The 23,798-nt window shown below is 38.9% G+C and overlaps 1 protein-coding gene across 1 annotated transcript in view; it reads left to right on the top strand.

Moving 5' to 3' along the window:
* Positions 1-20,807, top strand: part of LOC131255487 (golgin candidate 5) — a 71,843-nt gene extending 51,036 nt beyond the window's left edge. Inside the window, exons 9-20 of the mRNA XM_058256229.1 lie at positions 9,117-9,401; positions 9,482-9,541; positions 9,648-9,731; positions 9,951-10,016; positions 10,152-10,250; positions 10,331-10,549; positions 12,297-12,414; positions 12,537-12,763; positions 19,286-19,345; positions 19,431-19,544; positions 20,317-20,391; positions 20,479-20,807. Coding sequence (XP_058112212.1) covers positions 9,117-9,401; positions 9,482-9,541; positions 9,648-9,731; positions 9,951-10,016; positions 10,152-10,250; positions 10,331-10,549; positions 12,297-12,414; positions 12,537-12,763; positions 19,286-19,345; positions 19,431-19,544; positions 20,317-20,391; positions 20,479-20,514 — 1,443 coding nt within the window. The 3' untranslated portion in view covers positions 20,515-20,807. The remainder of the gene's footprint in view (positions 1-9,116; positions 9,402-9,481; positions 9,542-9,647; positions 9,732-9,950; positions 10,017-10,151; positions 10,251-10,330; positions 10,550-12,296; positions 12,415-12,536; positions 12,764-19,285; positions 19,346-19,430; positions 19,545-20,316; positions 20,392-20,478) is intronic.
* Positions 20,808-23,798: the final 2,991 nt, after the last annotated feature.

Below are 23,798 nucleotides of genomic sequence, written 5' to 3' on the forward strand. Positions count from 1 at the left end.
AGCCTGAATGGTTTGGCCCACCAAGCCCACTAGTTGACGAATGGATCCTAACAGATCTTACCCAATGAAAATGGTAGTCTTGTAATTCTTTCTTCTCACAATCATTCTTCCATGAAGTTACTATGGGTGAAGGGAACACCCTTGTGGGTTGGTATGTGCAATGGTATCATAATCATTATTGTATCATAAATCATAATTGGGCATAAATTGTATCGTATCGAGAATTGTAAGATTCTTTTTCCAATTTTCGTAAAAATATTACGAAATATTAAATGATTAAATAAATTAGAAAAAAAAACACACTAATCATGCATTTTCTCATGAATATGCACAAAAAGATAACACTAATCATGATATCATCATGTGATAAACCGTATAGAATGTATCTGTTGTATATGTATAAATGTGTCATTTTGTGATAATCAAGTTCAATACATTAACCTTTTTCCCTTATACATGTATTCATCTATATAATAAAAATAGAAAAACCCTTTGCCCATTTACATGTTTTCATTTCTATAATTAAAAATGATAATAATCTATAATTCAAAAAGGAAAACAAAATGTCCAAAAAAGTCTGGCCCGGCCCTCAACATCTATTCTTGGCCCTCGACTTGGCTATCTTAGTTGGCATCATCATTTTCATTATCACTAATTTTAATATCTATTTTAGACCCACTCGGGGTTGGGCAAATGGCTAGTGTCGTGGGTAGAGCTGGGCATCGAGTTGAGTCGGACTGAGTTAGGGTTGACCCGACTCAATCTGGTTTTGAAATAGTCCTGACCCAACTCAGTACCGAGTCCAGCATGCCTGACCCCTGATCCAAGTTCGAGTCTGGCCTGGACTAATCCGGACCGAGTCCGACCTGATTACAAGCACTGAGTTGGGTCGAGTCGGGTGCAGCGGGTATCCACTGGCTGACATCACAACTCAAAACCTAGATTTACACACACACACACACACACACGTACAAGTCGATTTTCGGATCAAGTCGAGTCAGTACCGAGTTGGGTTTCGGGTCGAGTTGAGTCAATTTATTGGGTGACTCAAACTCAACTTGGTTTGAGTTTCGGATTGGATGAAGTCAACTCAATTCAGATCGACTCACCCACTCGAGTCGGATCTGAACGAGTTGGACAAGTCGAGTCGTCCCATGCCCAACTCTAGTTGTGGGTTTGCTCCCCATAGACACGAGTTTGATTCCCCTCCCTACGATTTACCCAATGCACGTGGTTGAGGGTGATTGTGTGTATCCACAGGGAATAGTCTCGCCTAAAAGGGGGCGGTGACACCCTGTCGTCATTTAAAAAAAAACTATTTTAACAATAGCCTCATATTCTTCTCCATAATTTGATGTCAAAATAAATTCATCTTCCTCGTCTTCTTCCACTTCTGTTTTTTTTTTTTTTTTTCCTTTGCTTTACTTTTAATTGATAGTTTTTTGAGAACTACAAAATAATTTATGCTTATTAGTTTAACATAACTAAATGACACTCTAGTGTAATTCTACAAGAGTACAAGACTAGGCTACAACATGTAATCATACCATATCGTCCGTCTAATCTCGAGCATTGTTCTGAGTATACCCGATATCATTGAAATCTCCCTGGTATTATCCGTATCTCCACCTCTGCGATGCCGATAACATTGCTAGTCTCAGAAATTCCAAGCATTGTCGATATATCGCTAAGTATCTCTAATGTATTGACATTGCCATATTTTCGACTGTGTAAATTGCAGGTGCCACTTGTATTGCTAATGTATCCATATCGCCAATATTTTTTACTGTGTAAAATCCATGTGTTGCTTGTATCGCCAGTGTAATGACGATATTTTGATAATATCTCCAATGTATCGATATCACCAAAAATCTATTTATTAAAAAAAATTTCCATTTCCATTTTTTATAGGCATATAGTTGTATGCAGTGTTCAAATTGTCAATGATAATATCGATCGCATTGCGATATTATCTTTATCGCAACATGGAGATATCGAGAGCATAATCTTTTGTTTCCTTTCCAATTGTCGATGATTTCTCAACAAATTATTGCGTGTTCTCGATATTCTGAAATATTGATGGATGTTTGGATGGTTGGATGGATGGGATGGTTGGGTTGGTTTCTAATGATAACACTTGCTTTTAGGCCTTTATTAAATGGAAAATTATTATCTATGCAATCTTTTTGCAATTTTTTGATTCCTAAATATGCAAATGTGTATTTTAGCATCTCTTTAAGTTTCATTGAAAAATTGCACCATTTTCCCCATGTTTCCCCACATTTTCTGTTATTGGCGATATTATTGGTGACATCTGGTCTTGAGGTAGAGCCTACAACTTTATCACCCTCTAACGCCTTGACAAAATATTCACCCATATTCATCTAATCGTTATCTATAGGAGGGCATGATTCTCCTTCTTGGTGATCCACTCATCAGATTCCCATCCGATAAGCAAATTAGATCGAGCCCTTGAATTTCTCTCCCTTTGCATGATGCACTTCAACTTGGAGATTGTATTTTGGGAACACAGGAGCATCTAATCTTTGTTGCTTGAGTCTATTTCTTTTTTTTTTTGAATGTATCTGTAAACATATAGTTTCAAAATTAACTATATCATATAATTATAAAATATTTATAAAAACAATTAACAATGAGATTCATGAGATGTGTTCAATAATTTTTCACTTACTCAAAAGTGCTATAGTCGCACTCAAAACTAGTATTACTGCATGCAATTCTGGACACTAATCTTCGTAATTCTCTCACCATAAAACTATGTATCATATAATATAAAGAAGTAAATATTAAAATAGATAGCTTGAAAATTAAAATAGACATTTAACTAGTCAAACAATTAACAAGTAAAATAATTCAAAAGTTATCTGGTTGCTTTATTGTTTTTGTTAACTATGTGTTTCTCTTCCTAACAAGTCATAAGCATTTTAAAACGCATCCATCTACTCATCGATAATATGACTGTTTGCCTTGAATATGGGTCCATTATTTCAATACAATCATATAAGCCCATGTTTATTTTGCAGGAAAGTTATCGTCGTATTGAAATTTTGGATCATCGATTATGTCCCAAATTATCGAAAATCGCTCTTAATTTCTCCTAAATTCTTCACTATATTCTCTTTCATCCGATCCATCGCTTCAGAAATGCATCCCATGGCTGGTCTCTCATCCGAATCAACTAACCGTAATACTTTAACCATTAAGAGAGTAATCTTCAAATAATACTTGATTGATGACCAGAAGTTTACATCGGCTAAGACCATGTCATGCATGTGCTTTTCCTCTAGGGCCTGTTTGGATAGTTATAATTGACTGTAATGAATGGTAAATGCACAATCATTAAAAATTACGATACATGTCTCCTAGTCAACATGTAATTTAACCGAGAATTCCTGTGTTTGGATAGGCATGGTGAAAGTGCAATGATGATGTTTTTACATTATTGAGATGTTAAATTAATAGGAAAAATACACTGAATCTTTCGTTTGGATAGGAGATTTTTACTACAATGTCTTGTAAATCTGTAATGATTACGAATTCCTTTACTTGTCTCCTATTACATTTGCCTTCGGCCATCGAATTACGTGTTGAAACAATCACACTAAATCGTAATGATAGCGCTTGTACATTACAATAAAATCAATTACGACTATTCAAACAGGCTAGGGTCTTTGAAAGTGACACTCTGCCCATTCTTTCAAGGTAAGCAATAAGCATCGACCTCAAACCGATCCTATGCTCTTCAATGTTAAATAACATGTAGCAAATTGTGTCATAGCTTGTCTAGTTAACTCGCCCTTTGCATGCTTTCACATCAAATTAAAAACCAAACAATGCTAGTAAATGTACATTGTACACGGTTATAATCCTTGCCTTCACCATAGTCTTCGTATGAACTTGTAATTTATTGATATCTGCAAACATAAGATCTATATAATTGTACATGGTGATCAAAATAACTTTGTTTCTCCCTCAACATTTGACTTGTTTTTAGATGAGCTAGTAGAGACTGGAGTGTGTGTGGGTGATAGAGGGTTTTATCCTTGGTAGTGTTACCTAAAAAAAAAAACATTTGACTTGTTTTTACGTACGAGGATGTACTATCTGTTACAACTTATACTACATTTTCCTCACCGACCTCATCAATGACAAACTCAAGTAATGAGCAAGGAATAGTCTCGCCTTAAAGGGGTGGGGACACCCTGTCGTCATCAAAAAATAAAAATAAAATAAAAAATAAAAATGGACTCAAGTAATGCTAATAAATTGTCGACATTCTTCAAAATGTCAAATGTATCAAAAGATTTCAAAAAACCTGTTCCACTCGGACTGTAAAAAATTTGGCACTCCATCCCTCCACTTGTCCAACATTATACTATATCATGTTTTTTGCCCGTTCTTTCTTGTACACCATAACTGCTTTTTCTATGTTCTCAACCTCCATCTTCAAAAACTTGTTTCGTACTTCATGATAAGTGTGAAGCTTTTACCTCAATCCGAATGCTGGAACAGCTTCCATCATTGGTGGAAAGAAAGGGCTCTTCAAAAAATCGAATAGTAGAGCATTCGCATGGAGGAAGTGAGCAATGGAAAGACAAACATTATCTCTATCTCCCTTTCTCCAAATTTTATACAGAGTGCCTTGTAACTTTCCTCTTCCCTCACTCTCTCTTCCAACAAAGTCATCCATATTACTCTTCCTTTTTCCACGTCATGTATGATTGGAACTCTTCTAGCATCATGTATGGCTTCTTCTTGTTGTTTCTTGTCTCTAGAATTTGTCTCCAACAAGTTTTGAAAACTTTTCCACTACATCATCACCTATTTGTGAATAGGCCCGTTACATTCTTTTTTATTCAGGTGAGGTGGGGTGTCATTCGAATTGCGAAATACACCTCCCTAATAACTATTCCCACAAAAGTTGCATTTGAGCCGTGAATGTTAGCATTATCATCTGGTTTTTTGAGCAATAATCCAATATACAAACATTATCCTTAGGGTTAGCCTTCTTTACCATTTTCAAGAATGATCAACACAATTCTAGAGTGAAGACAAAAAATAAAATCAAAAGACAAATATTAGGAACAAAATAATGATTTACCCTTAAAATAAGCATAGAAAACTTTAAGATTTAAAAGAATCTTGAAGTAAAGAAAAAACAAAATTAAAGATAAAAATATTGAATATTTTTCATCTTATTTACCCTAAAATGGGAATGAAGGAAAGAGAAAATAGTCCATAAGTATTTTATATATTTTTGTGCCTATTTTGCTCTATATAATCTCAAAAAAAAGAAAAAAGAAAAAGAAAAAAACGTAAGAAAAAAGAAGAAAAAAAAAAGAAGAAAAAGTGATGTTTGATTTTGTTAACTGGCAAAAAAGATATGTTGGATTCTTTTCTTGAGGTTTTTCAAGCTCAAAACTCCTAACTCCTCTCCTTCTCTCATAAAAACAAAAGGGGGCTTTTTTTTTTTCTTTAATATGGGTGAGTCTTACAAGCATTTTGAAAACAAAAGGGTAAAAAGAAGGAAACAAAGAAAAAAAAAGTTTAAACAAAAAGAAAATAAATTTCCACCCTTTTTTTAAAACCCGGTGAATAATACATATTGTTGAATCATACGATTCACGATTTGGATAATACAATTCGATACTTGCAATTTGGGTGTATGATCCAAATCATACACCCCTGCGATACGATCTAAATCGTATGATTTGTGTCGTGGATCGTTCAATCAGATAACACTAGGTGTGGGTGCTTGGATGCCTCTGAAAGTGGAATCCTTTGTGTGAACGACTGCTACTGAAATGAACCTCACTCATGATCATTGGAAGCATTGACAAGAGAATCCATTTCTTGTCTTATTCTCTAACAAGATTCAAATTTGGATTCTATGTCAATGGTGGATGGTGAAAGGGAGAATGAATGGTGCAAGAGTAAGAGGCCCTTTCTCTATTTTTGTGGTTGAATTAAGCTGAAATGTAGGGTAGAGAAGATTGACTCTTTGTTTGAAGGGTTTGGGAAGATCATTGAAATGGTCACTCCATGGGAAAATAGTGGCTGAGATTCTGAGAAGAATCTGAAGCATTGTTGAGAAATATTAACGAGTCAGAAATATGGGGAATCAGGCATGGGCTGGTTTCCTCACAAACCCTCAAGGTACATAGCGTTGGATGTTTGGAATGCTATCAGCCACGTTGGTCAGGAACATGTGGGAGAAAGTCACATCCTCTCTCATGTTGTGGAAAAGGAATTCAAGAAAGGTATTTGCTTGAAGGTGGGTTGTGGACATAGAATGACATTTTGGACTTATGTGTGGATTGAGGATACTCTCATTGGCTGGATCTTTCCCTTCCTATTTCACGCTTGCGGTGAATAAGAAAGCCAAGATTGATGAATGTTAAGAATACAATGAGGGTTTGGTGAATCGTTCCATTGTTCTTTGCTAGTGTCTTGGTGAGGAAATTTCATCTTTCAGCAGCCTCATGGGGAAGCTCTATGGTGCACGGATCAATCCTGAGGCCAAAGACCAAGATATTTGGAAATGAATAAAATCCAGCATCTTCACCCCAAATATTTTGCTTCACGTCTGACAAGTAGAGGCTTTTCACATTCTCAGCTTGTGAAAGTATGGAATTATTCCATTCCTCCTTGGGTCCACGTTTTCGTGTGGATTTTATTGGTGAAGAAAATCCTCACTATTGGGAACCTTAAGAAGTGTAATTTTGTGATGCCAAAACATGTGTATCATGTGCAGGAAAGAGGAAGAAACTGACCACTTATTCATTATGAAGTTGCTTCGGCAGTTTGGAACTACTTTTTCAGCCTCTTTGCTGTTTTATGGTCTCTCAACACCTCCACCCTAGAGCTTTTTGCGGGTTGGGTTAATGGTCCCTTTTCTCCTCAAGGGATGACCATTCAATAAATGATTCCCTATGCTATAATGCGGGGATTTTTTTTTTTTGGTGGGGGGGGGGGGGGCGGGGAAGGAATAGCAGAATTTTTGAAAAATAAAGGGTTTTATGATTCGAGACTATTAAAAGAACTCAATTATGCTTCTTGAGTGTGCCATATCTTATTTGGGTCAAATCAGAATTGATGGCGAAGATTTCCCTTCCCATGGGAATTCTTATGTGTGGGGGTTCCTCTTAGTTGTAGTTTTGAAGCTTTTTGTATTTTCCTGCCTTTTGTTTTCTGGTTTTGAGTTGGTGGAGAAGATTTCTTGTTGTCTCTGCTTCTTGTTCTTTCTCTTGTTTTACCTTTCTTTCTTTTTTGTTTTTCCTTTTGTGATAAGGTTTTCATTGTCATTAACAATATCTCCCCAAGATGTGCTTCATGTGCAAGCAGGATGAAGAATTGGTGTACCATTTGTTTCTTCATCGCCTAGTTGCAAGATATACTTGGGAAATTTTCTTAAGCTCTTTGGTGTGAATTAGGTTTTGCTGGAGAAACTCAGATGTTTTTTCCCCCTCACCCTGTCACGGCGGATATTAGATGATGATTCTGTTTGCTTCTTGTTGGGAAGATGGAAGAGAGGAATGGTTGGATTTGGTGGATGCAGCAGTTGAAATGATTCAATATAGAATCATCATATTGCCTTCATAGCATTCAAATTCTGCCGGGTTATGGCTCTTTGGAATCCTTAGAAAGTGGATTGTGGTTACTAATAGTGAAGTGCCAAGTCCCAAATCTGGAAGTGTTTAGAAAAGCCTGTTGCTGGGGTTTGAAAATTGAATTTTGAGGGTTACTGTCTTTGTAACCCTGCTGATATGGTATAGGTTAGGTGCAGTGATTAGAGGTGATAAAGGCATTGTCATTAAATCCTCCTTTCCACTGGGGGGTAGGGGGGTCCATGCTCTTTATGAAGGGTTGATAATTTTTTGCAAGGATAAGGGTTCTCGATTGTAGAAGTGAATTATTCGAACATTATTCCGTCGGCCTCTTCTCCTAGGCTAGAGCTGTGGAAGCTGTCTTCCACTTTCTTCTTTCCTTTATTAAATGAGATTCATGGGCTAGTCTCTAATATATAAAACATTTCATTTGTTCACATGCATAGAGAGGCGCATCACACGGCCAATGTCTTTGCTAGGGAGGGTGTTAGATGCGTTTCTCTTTGTATTGGGATTTTTTTTCCCTCTTCCTTGATGTTGTTCCCTCCGATTGGGATGCCCCCGGATCTGACATGTCTCTTGGGAGGAGGAACATGAAGCTCAGAAGAAGACATGATCCCAGGCAGATACTTGACATGTCCCTCCTCTTCCATGTCCGTCACAAGGGAAATGAAAACCAAGATTTGCCTTATCAGGTATGAAACGTGAGCTACGAGCAAATAGAACACCTTTAGGTAGTATCAATATGGTCACGTGGATCGTAAATGCATGGTTTTCTCTTGAATAAATTTGTTACTTAGAAAAATTCATGTCTAAGTTTAGATGAAATGCTAGGTTCCGCATTCTTACTTGGATATTTCAGAATTGGTAGTGCTTTCTAGTTGTTTGTTAGGCTCGGTACATTAGATGTCTCCAGTGTTTCTGCATTCTTACTCGAATATTTCAGTACTGGTAGAGCTTTTCTAATGTTACTCAGATAGGCTGGGTATGTTAGATGTCTTTATTGTTTACTCTGTCGAAAACCAAGAAATTAGATTGTTGCTTGTTGCTTGTGGTGGAGGGGAGGACATTTGGATTGCATCCATGCTCAACAGTCAACACTCTAATTGAATTTCTTCCCACCCACTGTTTACCCCATTTCGCAACACTTGTGCTTTAGTCAAATTGTCTCATATTGGACACACATTAGGGGTCGTTTGGCAATGTGCATAACATAAGACATGTTTGCTTATCAAATGTCCTTGTATGGAGTAGAATGCACATTGCTTCATACTTTGACAAAGAACCTCCTGTCGTCTTCATGTTGCAAAAACGGTTTCTATCATAGTTCAGTTTGATTTTAAATTCAATTATTAAATATATTTTTGTCAAGATCTCTACTTAAACAGCTATCATTCTCTTATGTAGACAAATGTTTGCTCAATAATTAGCATGCATCTTTAAAATAAATAAATAATTAGCATCTATCTTATTTGTCCCATTTTCTAGGTTGAAGAGACAAAAGTAGAGAGTATAAAAAGAGACAAGGCAGCAACAGAAAAATTACTGCAAGAAACAATTGAGAGAAATCAAGCAGAACTTGCTGCTCAAAAAGAATTTTACACCAATGCTCTAAATGCAGCCAAGGAGGCTGAAGCATTAGCAGAGGCACGAGCCAACAATGAAGCCAGAACCGAACTTGAGAGTCGTTTGAGAGAAGCTGGGGAGCGAGAAGCTACCCTTGTTCAAGCACTTGAAGAACTGAGGCAGACTCTTAGTAGAACAGAGCAGCAGGTACTTATTTGATCCTGATTCTTGGCGTCTACTTGCAGTAAGTAACAAAAAGTGATTTGTTTGTTGGTTTGCTGTTGTAGGCAGTTTTTAGAGAGGACATGCTTCAAAGAGACATTGATGATCTTCAGAAGCGCTATCAAGTCTGTTCTATTTTCTTTGACTGTCCATCTTAGTACTTACATTTACATTGTTTATAATTGATTGTTGCCAAGGGTTCTATTTGATATTTGTCTAGCTGATCTTCAGGCCAGTGAGCGTCGTTGTGAGGAGTTGATTACGCAACTTCCTGAATCAACCAGGCCACTTCTAAGGCAGATTGAAGCCATGCAGGTGATACTTTAACTTTCAAATTTCTTTGTTTACTTTGTAATGATGTTTGAAGCAAGGAACTCGTAACTCTGCAAAGATCATAGGGATCTTACATAAGTAACATAACACTTCCTCCTATAAATAAAATTGTCAATTATTGATAAAAATAAATCACATGAAGACTTTCTGAATTTCAGTCATAACGGAGCTTTGAATCCAATCGGTTTGTAATCTTAACAGGAGACAACATCCAGGAGGGCAGAAGCCTGGGCTGGTGTGGAAAGAGCCCTAAATTCACGTCTCCAGGTTCTAAATATTTGGGAATGATTTTCTGCCAATAATTTTTTTGTTTGATATGTTATTTTGTCTAACATTTTCTGCCAATAATTTTTTTGTTTGATATGTTATTTTGTCTAACATTTTCTGCCATTTTATTGGCAGGAGGCAGAGGCAAAAGCTTCAGCTGCCGAGGAAAGAGAGCGTTCCATGAATGAGCGTCTTTCTCAAACTTTATCTCGAATGGCTGTTCTAGAAGCTCAGGTTCTCCTGTTTTCTCCCGCTTTTTCCTTTTGGTAATCACATTAGGAGGTCTTCACTAACCATTGATGAAAGTGTTTTAGATCACATGTCTCAGAACAGAGCAAACACAACTGAGCCGGTCACTTGAAAAGGAGAGACAGAGAGCATCTGAAAATAGACAAGAGTACCTTGCAGTGCTTGAAGCAGCTGCCACTCATGAAGGTCGCGCCAAGCAACTTGAAGATGAAATCAAAGAACTCAGGAGCAAACACAAGCATGAGTTGCAACAAGAACTGACACAAAGAGAACTCTTGGAGGAGGTAATGTTTGTAGACACATTGCAAATTAGAGTTGGACTTTTGTCAGATGCAGCGAACAGGAATAATACTGAAAGATATGTTGTTGCAAAAATTCTGTTCATAAAATCGTGAGACGAGAATGTATCTAGGTAAATGGAAAGATGTAAGAATTTAAAATTATAACAACGGAAGTATTATATAAATATTCAGAAAAAGAGAAAAAAAAAAGTTGAAGGTTTTCCTCCTAATGTTGGAACCCAATGCTTTATGGACAGATTGCTGGGCAGTCAAGGAAGAACATGTTCATAGGACTAGTGTGGCTGAAGTGAGGATATTGAGATGGATGAGTGGCAAGATGAGGAAGGGCAGAATTAGAAATGAATGAAGCCAGGAGAACTTAGGAGTAGCTCCAATAGGTAACAAGATGAGGGAAAGTAGACTTAGTTGTTTTGGCCATGTGCAAGACTAGAGTGAGTTGGTTCAAGTTAAAGGCTCCAAAGGGGTAAGAGGAAGGCCCAAAATGACATGGGTGGAGGTAGTACGAAAAAATTTGACAATATAAAGTTTTATTGAGGAGATGACCCTTGATTGAGTGGATTGGCAGAACGGGATTTGTGTAACTGATCCCATTTAGTGGGATAAGGCTTTGATGATGATGATGATGATGGTTTTTCTCCTAATAGTATTGTTGACATGAATCCAACATGCATGTCAACAATCTAAAATTTTATTGAGGAGATGACCCTTGACTGAGTGGAGTGGCAGAACGGGATTTGCGTAACTGATCCCATTTAGTGGGATAAGGCTTTGATGATGATGATCATGATGGTTTTTCTCCTAATAGTATTGTTGACATGAATTCAACGTGCATGTCCAACATATGTATCCAGAATGACATTTTTATTTTTAACTAAGAAATGTCCTTGTTACATGCAGTGTGTTAATACTAGTTTATGGAACTCAGGCCAAGCATACTACATGAAATATCTGATTTAAAAGGAGCTGATATTCTAATGAGAGATGTCCACAGTTGGTTTTAAACCATCAGAACCTGAAGTTAAGGAAAATCCAGATTGAAGTTGCATAATAAAAAAAATGTCCTTGCCACATGCAGTATGTTGATGCTTACTAGTTTATGGAACTCAGGCCAAGCATGCTACATGAAATATCTGGGCTGATATTCTAATGACAGATATGTCAACAGTTTGTTTTAAACTGTCGGAACCTGGAGTTAAGGAAAATCCAGATTGAAGTTGCATTCGTTTATGACTCTCTATTGAGTCTATTCATGGTAACAACTCTCGTCCTCAGAATCTTTAGGCAATTCATCATGATTTTAGAATCATTTTGCAATATATTGGGAAAATTTTGCAAACAATGAAAAATAATGTTATAATAAAAATTAGAAAATAACAATATTATCCCTTTATCCTTTCCAAGTTATTGATTTGATTGTTGAATTTATTGAAATAATCCTAAGACGAGAATAATACATGGACTAAATCTCTCTTCATCCCTTAGTCATGGGAAGAAATCTCTTCCAAGATTCTGCATTTGGCATGTTGCCGCTAGTGAACTTTATATCGAATGACAAAGCCCAATCTTCTAGAGTCTTTTGATTTTCTTTAGTGGCTTTTTAGTTAATAGTTATGACATTGATTTCTTGTCTTTGCCTGTTTTCATTCTTAATAATTTAATGTTATCTTTCAAAAGAAATGCATCGAATTATGAAGCTGACTTATTGATCTGCATTCCTGCCAACTTACAGGAGCTGGAAAGGGAGAGGACTGCTAGGTCAGATTTGGAAAGGGCTGCCCATGTTGAATCTTCCGTATCAGCAAATCAACCTCCAACAACTAAGCACACAAGCCCATATATTGATAATGGTAGACTATAGATTGTTTTATTAGACATCAAAACAGAAGTAAAGAAAAAGGAAAACCAGATATGCTGGATTGTTGTCTCTTTAACTTTCGTGCTTAGATTTTTTCCCTTCAATTCTTACCAGGAAATGTCTCCATCCGGAAACTTTCAAGTGCTGGAAGTCTAAGTAGTATGGATGAAAGTTTCTTCCTGCATGCATCTTTGGATTCATCTGATGGTATCTTCTCAGAGAGGAAAGTTCCGGGTGAAACAGCTTTGACTCCATATTTTCTAAATAGCATGACACCAAGTGCTTTTGAAGCCACACTACGTCAGAAGGATGGTGAACTTGCATCATACATGTCTCGTTTGGTATGGGCCATTCATCCTTTTTCATATTACAATTATCTACTAATTGAAAGGATTGATGGTTCACCTGCCTCTGAAATTACAATCAAGTTTGATTTCCAGCTGCTTTTCTTAGTAGAAATAACAAATCTAGAGACTGGTTTCTTAAGAATTAATGCTTGAAATCCAATGAAGTGAATCGTTGAACTCTGATAGAAGGGAAATAAGGAAGCCATTTCTCAGTCCTGTTCAAGAAAATAACTGTTGAAGATACTGTACTTCCCTTCTTCTTCTTCTTGTTCTTCTTCTTCTTTTTTCTTTTTTTTTTTTTCTTTAAAAAAAAAAAAAAAAACCTAAATATTATCTGCAGATGTGAACAAGGAGCACTTGGTGGGTGGGGCGAAGGGTTCTGCTCTTGTTAGATCTACGGTTCTTGCGGCGGTTCCTCTAGCGGTTGCGAGACCTGATGTTGGGGGTCAGGTTCCTAGGGGGGGTTCCGTCTTCGTTTCAGGAAGCTCTGGTGGAGAACCCTCCTTAGCCATGAGTAGGCATCTCTGATGTTATTCCAGGTCGTCTCTCTTCGCCAGAGTGTACCCCCTCCTTTTCTATCTCCTCATCTGAGGGACAAGTTCCTATTATTCACGTTAATCTGGAGGTGGTGGTTTCGTTGAACCGTGGGTTTTCTTTGTCAAATTTAGAGGTCTGGTTCGAGTATTAGTGTTGTTTGGGGCCAAACGACTTCCTTCTTCTTCTTGATCCCTTTTGTCTAGGTGTCCCTGCATCCGTTGAAAAATGTCAATAGGGTGGTCTTCATTGGTCAAATCCACCTTGTCAGTTCGGTGGCTTCTATCAGCAAATGGATATCAAAGAAAAAGGGGGTCCCCTTTCTGAAGAAGATTCTTCTTCCAGAGATAAGTTATATTTTGACCAGCGTTTTTGCTAGATTACAGTGTTTTCAGTAGCGCTGTAGCGTAGCGAAAATGCTACGTAGCATACACAAGTAGTGTAACTCCCTGGTAGTGTAAGCTACGGGGCATGTAGCGTAGCGTAGATAGCGTAAGCTACCTCAAATCTCTTTTTTTAAAAGTGTTTTTTCTATGTTAGTTTGACACCTATTTTAAAATGGTGGTGACTTGTACCTATGAAACGTGGCACTACATTAAACTTATCTGGACCATCCAAAATGTGGTCCGTATCATGGATAGAGTTCTTAGATCAATTCGGACAATCCAAATTGTGGTCTATATCATGAATTTGTGATGTTTCAATAAGTGAGGTTGATGATCCAGATTCGTAGTAAAGAACTCATAGAAATTATGCATTTTGTAAATTTTATCATGTTTTCTATTATTTTAATTAAACAAATATTAAGGATTGTTTAGCTTACGCTACATGCTATAGAGGGCCAAACGCCACATTATATGCTACATGCTATTTAAAACACTGATTCTGACTACTCTTCTAGGCTTAAGGAGGAGATAAAATGGCGTTAACACTCTAGGGCTGTCTAGCTAAAAGGAGATTGTAACACTATTTTTTTAATGGTATGGGCAGTGCTAGGGCACACACTAATTCCATCTCCTCTGTCATTGTAGATGGGGTTAGAGTCACCGATAAAGATCGCATTTGTGATTCAATTGTTAGATTCTACTCCCATCTCCTTTCGGATGAGGGTTGTGAGTGTCCAAGGATAGATGAATTGCAATTCGATCAGATCTCTTTGGAAGAAGCGACCTCTCTCAAGAAGCCATTCTCTCTGGATGAGATCAAAGTTGATGTCATTGACTTAGGCAAGGATAAATCCCCAGGCCCTGATGGCTTCCCCTTGGCCTTCTTCCAGGTTTTGTAGGAAATGGCTAAGGTTGACCTCTTTGCCGTTGTTGAAGATTTCTTCTAGTTGGGGCGCATTGCTTAAAAATGGGTAGTTCCTTCGTAGCTCTCATCCCTAAGCTGGAGGGAGCGAAATATTTAAAAGGTTTTCGGCCAATAATTCTTATTGGTAGTCTCTATAAGATTTTAGCTAAAGTCCTTAGCCAGAGTTTGAGGCTTGTTTTCTCGAAAATTTCTTCCCCATTTCAAAGTGCATTCATCTTTAGGAGAGAGATTCTGGATAGTGCCCTTGTAGCCCATGAATGCCTCAACTCCTATAGGTCAGGGAGTTGGGGTATTCTCTGTAAGCTTGATCCGTGAAAACCGTGTGATCATGTTGATTGGGTTTTCTTGGATTATATGCCTTTCTACATGATTTTTGGGGAGAAGTGGAGGCTTTGGATGTGTTCCCTTTCGTCATCAGCAAAATTCTTAATGCTAATTAATGGTTCTCCATTTGGGTTTTTTAAGGCTACCCATGGCCTTTGCCAGGGAGCTCCTCTCTCCCCTCGACAACATTCTACTTAGGCCTTCGACACCAAAATAAATAGAAACTGATGATGCTATGGTTGATCTCTTCTCTTAGCTATGACAGTGTGTTGGTTTGAAGTGGTTTCAGGTCTCAAGGTTAATCGGTCCAAAAGTGAGTTCTTTAGGATTCATCTTTCGAAGGAGGAAGTCTCAAGGCTAGGTATATCCTTTGTCTGTCAAGTCGGATCCCTCCCGCCCTCCCATTTGGGCTTGCCGCTGTGTATCGGGAAGCTTGCTTTGCACATTTGGGACAAAGTTATAGAAAGGATGGAAAGGAAACTCTCCCCCTGGAAAAGGAATTTGCTTTCCCTTGGGGTTAGAATTACATTGTTCAAAGTGTCCTTTTTGCCCTTCCTCTTTATTTCATGTCTCTCTTCTGATGCACTAGATCGGTCTACCTTATCGATAAGCTTTGGAGAGAATTCCCTCTGGCAGGGGGCTCCCACTCCAGTTCCTCTCCTTAACTAGGAAGAGGTTTGTAGGCTAGTGGTGGAAGGAGGAATAAGCATTAAATACCTTGATCTTGTTAATTCTGCCCCTTTGGGTAAATGGGCTTGGTGCTTTGTTGTTGATAGATCTAGTTTATGGTGGTCAGTAATGGCTGCCAAATATGGTCTGTCCCTCGTAGGATGGTGGACTAAGGAGTCCTCCCTCTTCGCCCCTCTGCCTCGTGGAAAGAGATTGCCCGTGTGGCCATTTTAGTTTTCCAAGGCCTGGGTTTTTCAGTTGGCAACGGGAAAGGATCAGATTTTGGGAAGACATTGGGTGTGGGGACTCTTCCCTCATTCCTCTTTCCCTTCCTTGGCTAGTCTTTGCCCTATCAAGAACATCCCCATAGCCGACTGTTTTTCGAGTCTCGGATCTAATGGGTCTTGGTTCCCTCCATTTAGGATGGACCTGTTGGATCCTGAAATTGAGGACTTAAGTCTTCTTTCCAGATTGCAGGGTTTTGTGTTGTTTCCTGGAGAAGATGCACTGTTCTGGTGATAGCAACTCAAGAGTTTTTTTGGTTTTCTCTTTCCATTAGATCCTGTCGAAGCCTTCATCTCATGATCCTCCTTGTCATACTGGTCTGGTTTGGCGCTGTGGAGCTCCTCTGAAGATCATGGTGTTCGCCTGGTTGGTTGGAAGAAATTGTGTACTCAAGGTGGATAACCTAGAAGTGAGGCCTTATCCTTCCTAATGTGTCTGCTTTGTCTTGCTTAAGCAGAGACAGTGGATCATCTTTTCCTTCATGGTCCCTTCTCTTTGTCGATCATGTCCAGCCTTCTGTCAATGGTGGAGGTGCGTTGGGTAGTGCCCTATTGTGTTGAGGGTCATATTCGATCCTGACACTTAGGAGGAGGTGGAAAGCTTGCGAAAAAAAGAGATGGAAGTCAACTATGTTAGCCGTTTTCTGGGTCATCTGGGGTGAAAGAAATGCTTGTTGTTTCTGTAATAAGAGGGTTTCTCTTGTAGGGGTTTTTAATAGGGCCCTGTACCTTGCTAGAGAGTGGGTTCCTTGGGCTTATGTTGGGTGGGATTTGCCAGCTGTGGGGCTGTGCTTGTCTGTAGGGTTTGGTTTGTTTTTGTTTTGTTTTGTTTTTTCCTTTTCCTTTTCTTTTTCCTTTTGCTTTCCTGTCTTTCTGTTCTTTTTTCTTTCCGATTGCGGCCTTAATAAAATTTCATCTTTCAAAACATCTATGTGTGTCTATATATATATATAAAGTGGTGGTCTCCTGCGCACCGTCCCGCAGGAGACATTCGCACGCACCAAGGCAGGCTTGCTTACATGGTGGGTAGGGGTTAGGTCCCATTGTGATGCATTCATGAAATCCATTATGATGATTAAGTCTGCAATGAAAATTTAGCCAAAAAGTTGATAAACTATCCAGGTTCATGGTTTAAGTGGGCCACATCGAGGAAAAGTGGGAGAGGACGCATATCATTGGATTTTTACAAGGCCTACCATGATGTTTATACGAAAACCACTTCAAACATTAACTGACTCATGAAAATTCACGCATAGAGACCAAATTTTAGGCCTATAAGTGATTTAGGCGAGCCACACCCAGTGAAACAGTTTGGATTTTGGCCATCACCACTTAAATGTTTCCTCTCATATGACTCAACTGAATCATGGTTGTGGGTGGTTTTTGATATCTATGGCTAAAATTTTGTCACTCACCTCACCCTCGGAGTAGATTTAATGTTCATCATTGTGGGCCCACCCTGGCCTGGCAAGACTGTCAGGACATGGATTGCATCCTAGCCCTGCCACCAGGGGCACTGCTTGTTGGTGCTCATGGTCCCACAAAGATCTATGTGTTTTATCCGAGCGTTCCATCCATTTTAACATCTTATTTTATGGCATTAGCTAGAAAACGAGATAGATCTAAATCTCAGCTGGACCACAACATAGGAAAATAGTGGTGATTGAACGTCCACAGTTAAAAACTTCCGAAGAGTCTTGTAACATTTATTAGCTATCCAACCTGTTATTGATTAGGTCATACATACCTGGATGAAGGGAAAACACAAATATCAGCTTGATCCAAAATTCTTGGGAGCTCTAAGAAATTTTTAATGGTTGTTGTTCAGTCACGACTGATTCCTGTGGTGTGGTCCACCTGAGAATTGCATCTTACTCATGTTTGGTCTCATGCCCTTAAATGATATGGAAAAATGGATGGACAATCTGGATCATGCATGTATCATGGTCGGCCCACATTGCAGTTTCAACACCATCTTGTATAGGTTGCCACTTGCAAGACTCACGTAAACATGCATGAGACGGGTGGGAAAACCAAGGTGAGAGGGCCGGAGATGGCCCAATCGTGATGTGTATGTGAAATCAACTTCAATCATATGGTGCATGAGGAAAACATAGCCATATGGATCAAACATAAGACACATTCATGATTTATGCTGGACTACATATGCACAAACAATGCAAGGGATGCCTACCATCCAAACTGTTTAACTTGGTGTAGCTCACATAAATCACTTATGGGCATAAAATTTGGTCTCCATACATGAATTTTCATAAGGTAGATAATGTTTGGAGTGGATTCTAGATAAACATCACGGTGGACCCTGTTCAAAGTCAACAATAGCCGTCCCCCTCTCCCACTGTTTCCCCTCGTGTAGCCCACATGAATCAAGTATCAACTTGATGTTGAAGTCTCATAGCTTAATTTCTCTCACAGGCCTAATGGTCCGGGTGGATTTCCCGAATACATCACAATGGGCCCACCCCAGTCCACCTGTCTAACAGAGCCTACCTTGGTGCGTACGAAGGTCTCCTGCGGGATGGTGCGCAGGAGACCACCACTCTCTCTCTCTCTCTCTCTCTCTCTCTCTCTCTATATATATATATATATATATATATATATATATATATGGGAAATGATTCTATGCGGTCGACTGAGCTGTGTGGGCCCACCGTGATGCGTGTCGAACATCTACCCCATCAGTCAGATTCACCATTCCATGGTGGGCCTCCGTCTTAAAAATCAAGTCAATCCATGACTTGTGTGGGCCACACCACATACAAAAGTTGAGAGGGGTTATCCTCCCATTAAAACATTCATAATCATTTGTTGGCCCACCGAGATGTGGTTCACAAATCCAGCCCGTCCATTATGTGTGTGTGTACCACTTGGATGAGGGATCAGACCAAGTTTTAGATGCATCCAATTTTCAAGTGGGCTCCACCAAGTGCTGTTATATGTTTTAGGCATGTCTTCACATGATTTTAGATGGTATGGCCCACCTGAGTTCCGTATACGGCTGATTTTTGGGATATCCCATAATTTAAAGGGGACCCATCAAATGCACGATGTTGGTGTTTGACACGTGTGTGTGTGTGTGTGTGTGTGTGTGTGTGTGTGTGTATCCAGAAGTTCGTTTGCAACTTTTTTTCAAAATTACAGACAGCAATCTTACTAGTTGTTTCCTTCTCATGATTCAATGACTGGTTTCCTACCTGACACCATTTCTCCTCCTTCACCTGCCCTGCAATGTTGGCATTGAGATCCTAGATACAAGATTATTATTATTATTATTATTATTATTATTATTTTTGCATTCGGTTTTCCCATTATCTGGTGTTTATGGTTGAAATTGTACAATGTTACCGTTTTAATCACTATTGCCTCACTACAGGCATCCTTGGAATCTATTCGGGACTCTCTTTCTGAAGAGCTGGTTAAAATGACTGCGGAGGTCAGTTTCCATCCATTGCCATCGGCATTGTATTTTATTCTTTTCACCAAGTATTGAAGTTGACAATCTCATTGTTTGTTTGCAGTGTGAAAAGTTACGAGCAGAGGTAGCCATGCTGCCTGGGCTACGAGCAGAGCTAGAAGCACTAAGGCGGAGGCACACTGCAGCATTGGAGCTCATGGGTGAACGTGATGAGGAGGTATTTATATATTTCATGCATTATTCCAGAAAATATTGCCCCATCCACAGTTGTCTCAAAGCTGTAATCCTGTACAAGATGCCAAGGGAAACACCTAAAGCTCGTCTTTGAGTTGTTCCCAGCCCAAAGCTTCAGCAGTTTTGGTCCTAAAGATTAAAAAGTGAAAAATAGCAATGCAAACGAAAGCAATGGGAATGAGATGTGTGCATGTGGAGCATTGAGAGATAACTACTCTACAGGGATCAATACCCTACAAATTCCGTAATAAAGGGGAAAAACTGCCCTTCTTACATAATCTCATAAGAGAAACTAAAAGAAACCATAATCTTAACTTCTAATATAAACAGTAGTGACTGCCCAATGTAACTTGCAATCCTAATGGCTAGTTATTTAACAATGCCCCAACATAGAGGTCTTGGGTTTGAGCCCATACTTGCATATCAAAAATAGCTATTTAACAATGCCCAAACTACCCCTAAAACTTGACAATTTTGGAACTTGTTTGTAATCCCGTCCCTAACTTTTGGGTCGTATTCTGAGGCCCGCAACAACAAAGAAACACTCATCATAGATCTTGAAAAGAACTTGTGGATGAACTGGGGATCACTCAAAATCCATAATGGGGCACCAAAGCTATGCTGTATTGCCATCAGAAGGTCACTGCATATTTTGGACTCTATTTAGGCTTCTGAATTCCCCACATCAGTATCTATAAATGCTGGGTACTCAAAAAATTTGATTTGGTACTACAATGTAAGCCTTTTTGGTGCAGTTGGAAGAGCTCCGGGCGGATATTATTGACTTGAAGGAGATGTACAGAGAGCAAGTAGACTTGCTTGTGAATAAGGTACAGAAATTCCCTAACAGTGTCATCTCTTTATTCAATATTTTCAGAATCGATCTAGTTTTTCATGTTTCCCATATCTGTTGACAGATACAAGTGATGAGTTCTTCTGGTAGCTCGGGTTGATGATCATGAAGGGTCTCTCTGTCTCGCTCACGACTGCATCATTTGAACTCCGTTTGTATTTTTGGTGAGGATTGCATATCCATTTGATGAAACCAATTGATTGGTTGAACAATATTCTTTCACACTTGTAATTTCAAATATGTTAAGTCTTATCAGCCTGTAATAGGTAGCATGGCCATGCCCCTGTACAAGCTTCCCAGTCTCTTTATATCCGTAGGCAGGATTGTTTTGTATAGCCTAAACGGAATTTGTATGATTTACCATGTCAATGTGAGACGAATGCCATTTCATTCTCTGCTAGAAAAAAACAAGCTTTTGTTAATGACATTAGGGCTGCAATCGGGCTGACCCAGCTCGCTGTGCCTTTGGGCCTGGCCTGTGGATGGCCTCGGCCTTACTTACCACACCCATAGGCCAGGCTTGGTCCAGAAAGTTCAAAATTGATTGGTAATTGGGTCTGATGTCTTCCGTTAGATTTCTTTAATTCTTTAATGCAAGTTAGGCTCTGTGGTCTCAGCAAAGGGCTGGTATCGCGGGTGGGCCCCACTGTTGTTTATATGCTATCCAATCTGACCATAATGTGTGTCCCTCCGTGTTAGGGCCACGGCCCAAAAATCATCCCTATCCATGATTCAGGTGGACTGCACGACTGGAAACAGTGTATAGGGCAATGCTCACCCTCCACACTGTTTCCCTTGGTATAGTCCGCCTTAAGCTCAGATAGTTCTGAATGTTTGGACCTAAGCCTAAATTTTGGTTTGAAATCCAAAGGTTGGAGTGGATTTCATATAATCATCAGTGGACCCTGTAAAAATCAAGGGTTGACGACTCTCTCCCAACTGTTTATTTGGAGTGGCCCACCTGAAATCACACCCTGTAAAAATCAAGGGTTGACGACTCTCTCCCATCCGTTTCCTTTGGTGTGGCCCACCTGAAATCATTGGTCAATCTGTTAAGGCCAAAAGTGGGATAATACATCTAATTAGAGGGGATTTCTCATATACATTGGTGGGCCCCTTGAAAAATCAGGGGGGTAGACCATCTCCCTCGAAGGGCCTGTTTGTTAAATCTAAAGTATGAAGCTGAAGCTGAAGCTGAAATCTGAAATCTGAGTTTGAATCCGAAGTTTGAAAACTTGTTTGATTAATGTTTGAAAGAAGAGTTGAAGTTTGAAAATTAAGTACCGAATCTGATACAACTTGTTTGTTAACACACATCTAAAATGTCTAAAATCTGTTAATTTGACACATTTGCCCTTGTCTCCCTTAAAAAAATAATAATTAATTAAATAAATCTGTACTGTGTTTTTGTCATCCAACCTGTTGATAAGGTCACACAGACCTGGATGAAGGGAAAACACAAATATCGACGGTAGGCCGAATTTCTCCCTTCTGGATTGATTGCGTGCTACACACCATAGCTTTTAACGTGAGTTTTGGATCTGCCTCTTTTTTCTTTTTTTCTTTTTTTTTTTTTAAAAAATCTCATCCCTTGAAATAAATTGAAAAAATGGATGTGCGGGTTGGATTTCACACGCATAATAGATTGTGCACCACACAACACAACTTTTGACGTGTTGAACTCTTTTGGGCCCACCATGATTGGTGCTAGATCCACAACGCCCATCAATTTTTTTCAAATCATTTTAGAGCTTAAGGCCAAAAATGAGGCACATCTAAAGCTCAGGTGGACCACACCACATAAGTAGTGGGTATTTACCGAATTATCATTGAAACCTTCCTAAGGCCAACCGTGATATTTACTTGGCATCTACTGGTCACACATACCTATACGAAGAGTGTGTGACCTGGATGAAGGAGGAAAAAAACAAAAACAAAAAACAAATATGGGCTTGATCGGAGCCTTCCGTGGCTCAAAGAATTCAACGGTGGGCATCAATTCTACTGTTTCCCGCGGTGTGGTCTACTTGAGCTTTGAATCCGCCTTGTTTATGGGCTCATTTCTTAGAATAATTAAAAAAAAACCTGAATGCATGGCGTGGATTTAAGAAATACATTATCGTGGGCACCCAAGTTTGACGTGACAAGAAACTCCTATTGCTTGCCGTGTGGTAGAGAGAAAACTGGAAGTATTGACATGTGAAACTTCTATGGGGCTATTATGATGTATGTGTCAGATCCAAATTGTCAATCCAATTTTCCATATCATTTTAGTTTTTTTTTTAAAGATTGTGAGAGAAAGAACTAGATGGATCCAAGGTTCAAGTGGGCCACACTACAGGAAAAAGTCAGAATTGGACGCTTACCGTTGAAAATGTTTTGGGGCCACAAAAGGCATCAAGCTGATATTTTTGTTTTCCCTCCGGTCCGTGTGACCTTACTAAGACATTAGATGGCAAATAATCCTCACATTGGAGGCTGGAAAGTCGCTAAATTCCAGCTGCTTTATGTGGTGTGGACCACTTGAGCTTTGGATGTGCTTCATTTTTGGGCTCATGCTCCAAAATGATTTGAAAAAGTTGATGGATGGTATAGATCTAACACATATATCATGGTCGGGCAGAGAAGATCCACGTCTTAAAAGTTGGGTCGTGTATTAGGCAATCTATTGGAGAGAAATCTCTTTTACTGGCTTGCTTTGGACAATTTTGGAAGTAATTTTTTAAAAATAATTTGTTGAGTGAATTTGTATTTTACCATTAAGCCAGACGTATGGTACTGAAAAAAAAGAAAAAAATTAAGGAAAATCACGTAGTGCTTTTTAAGTTTGACGTTAAAAAACACCACATAATATGGAGCACTTTTTGCATTCCACATTAAATTATTATTTTTTCAGTGTTAACAAACAAGCACTAAATGTTCGTGAATTTGTACAATGGAAAAGGAGAATGTTGCATATCCAACTAGTGGGACTCTTGCACCCTATTTTTTTTTTTACCGTTTATGGAAGAACTAATAAGAATGGGATACGTGTTATTACACAAAGATAATGCAACACCTATGAGATCTGCTAGGATATGTGGAGCATATTTTGTGGAAGTGACAACTGACGTTTAACGAACTTAGCGAAAATCTGAAAGGGCACTAAGGGTAAAAACAACATAGCTATTACGGGGCAGACAAAATCAAATACTCGGGATGTGATGAAAATTCGAAAGGGCTCCACAAGTACAAATGAAGGTAAAAGCCAGCTATAGTGAAACTGAAAGGATGCTATAAGAAAAAAATGGCTCAAGAAAAGAAAGGAAAATAAAAAGGCAGGCATCAGAAGACAAGTCTAAGACAACTCAGCAAGCAACCTCAGTCAAGAACAAGAGGGAGTAC

This window comes from Magnolia sinica, chromosome 9, assembly GCF_029962835.1.
Source record: "Magnolia sinica isolate HGM2019 chromosome 9, MsV1, whole genome shotgun sequence".
Taxonomy (NCBI): domain Eukaryota; kingdom Viridiplantae; phylum Streptophyta; class Magnoliopsida; order Magnoliales; family Magnoliaceae; genus Magnolia; species Magnolia sinica.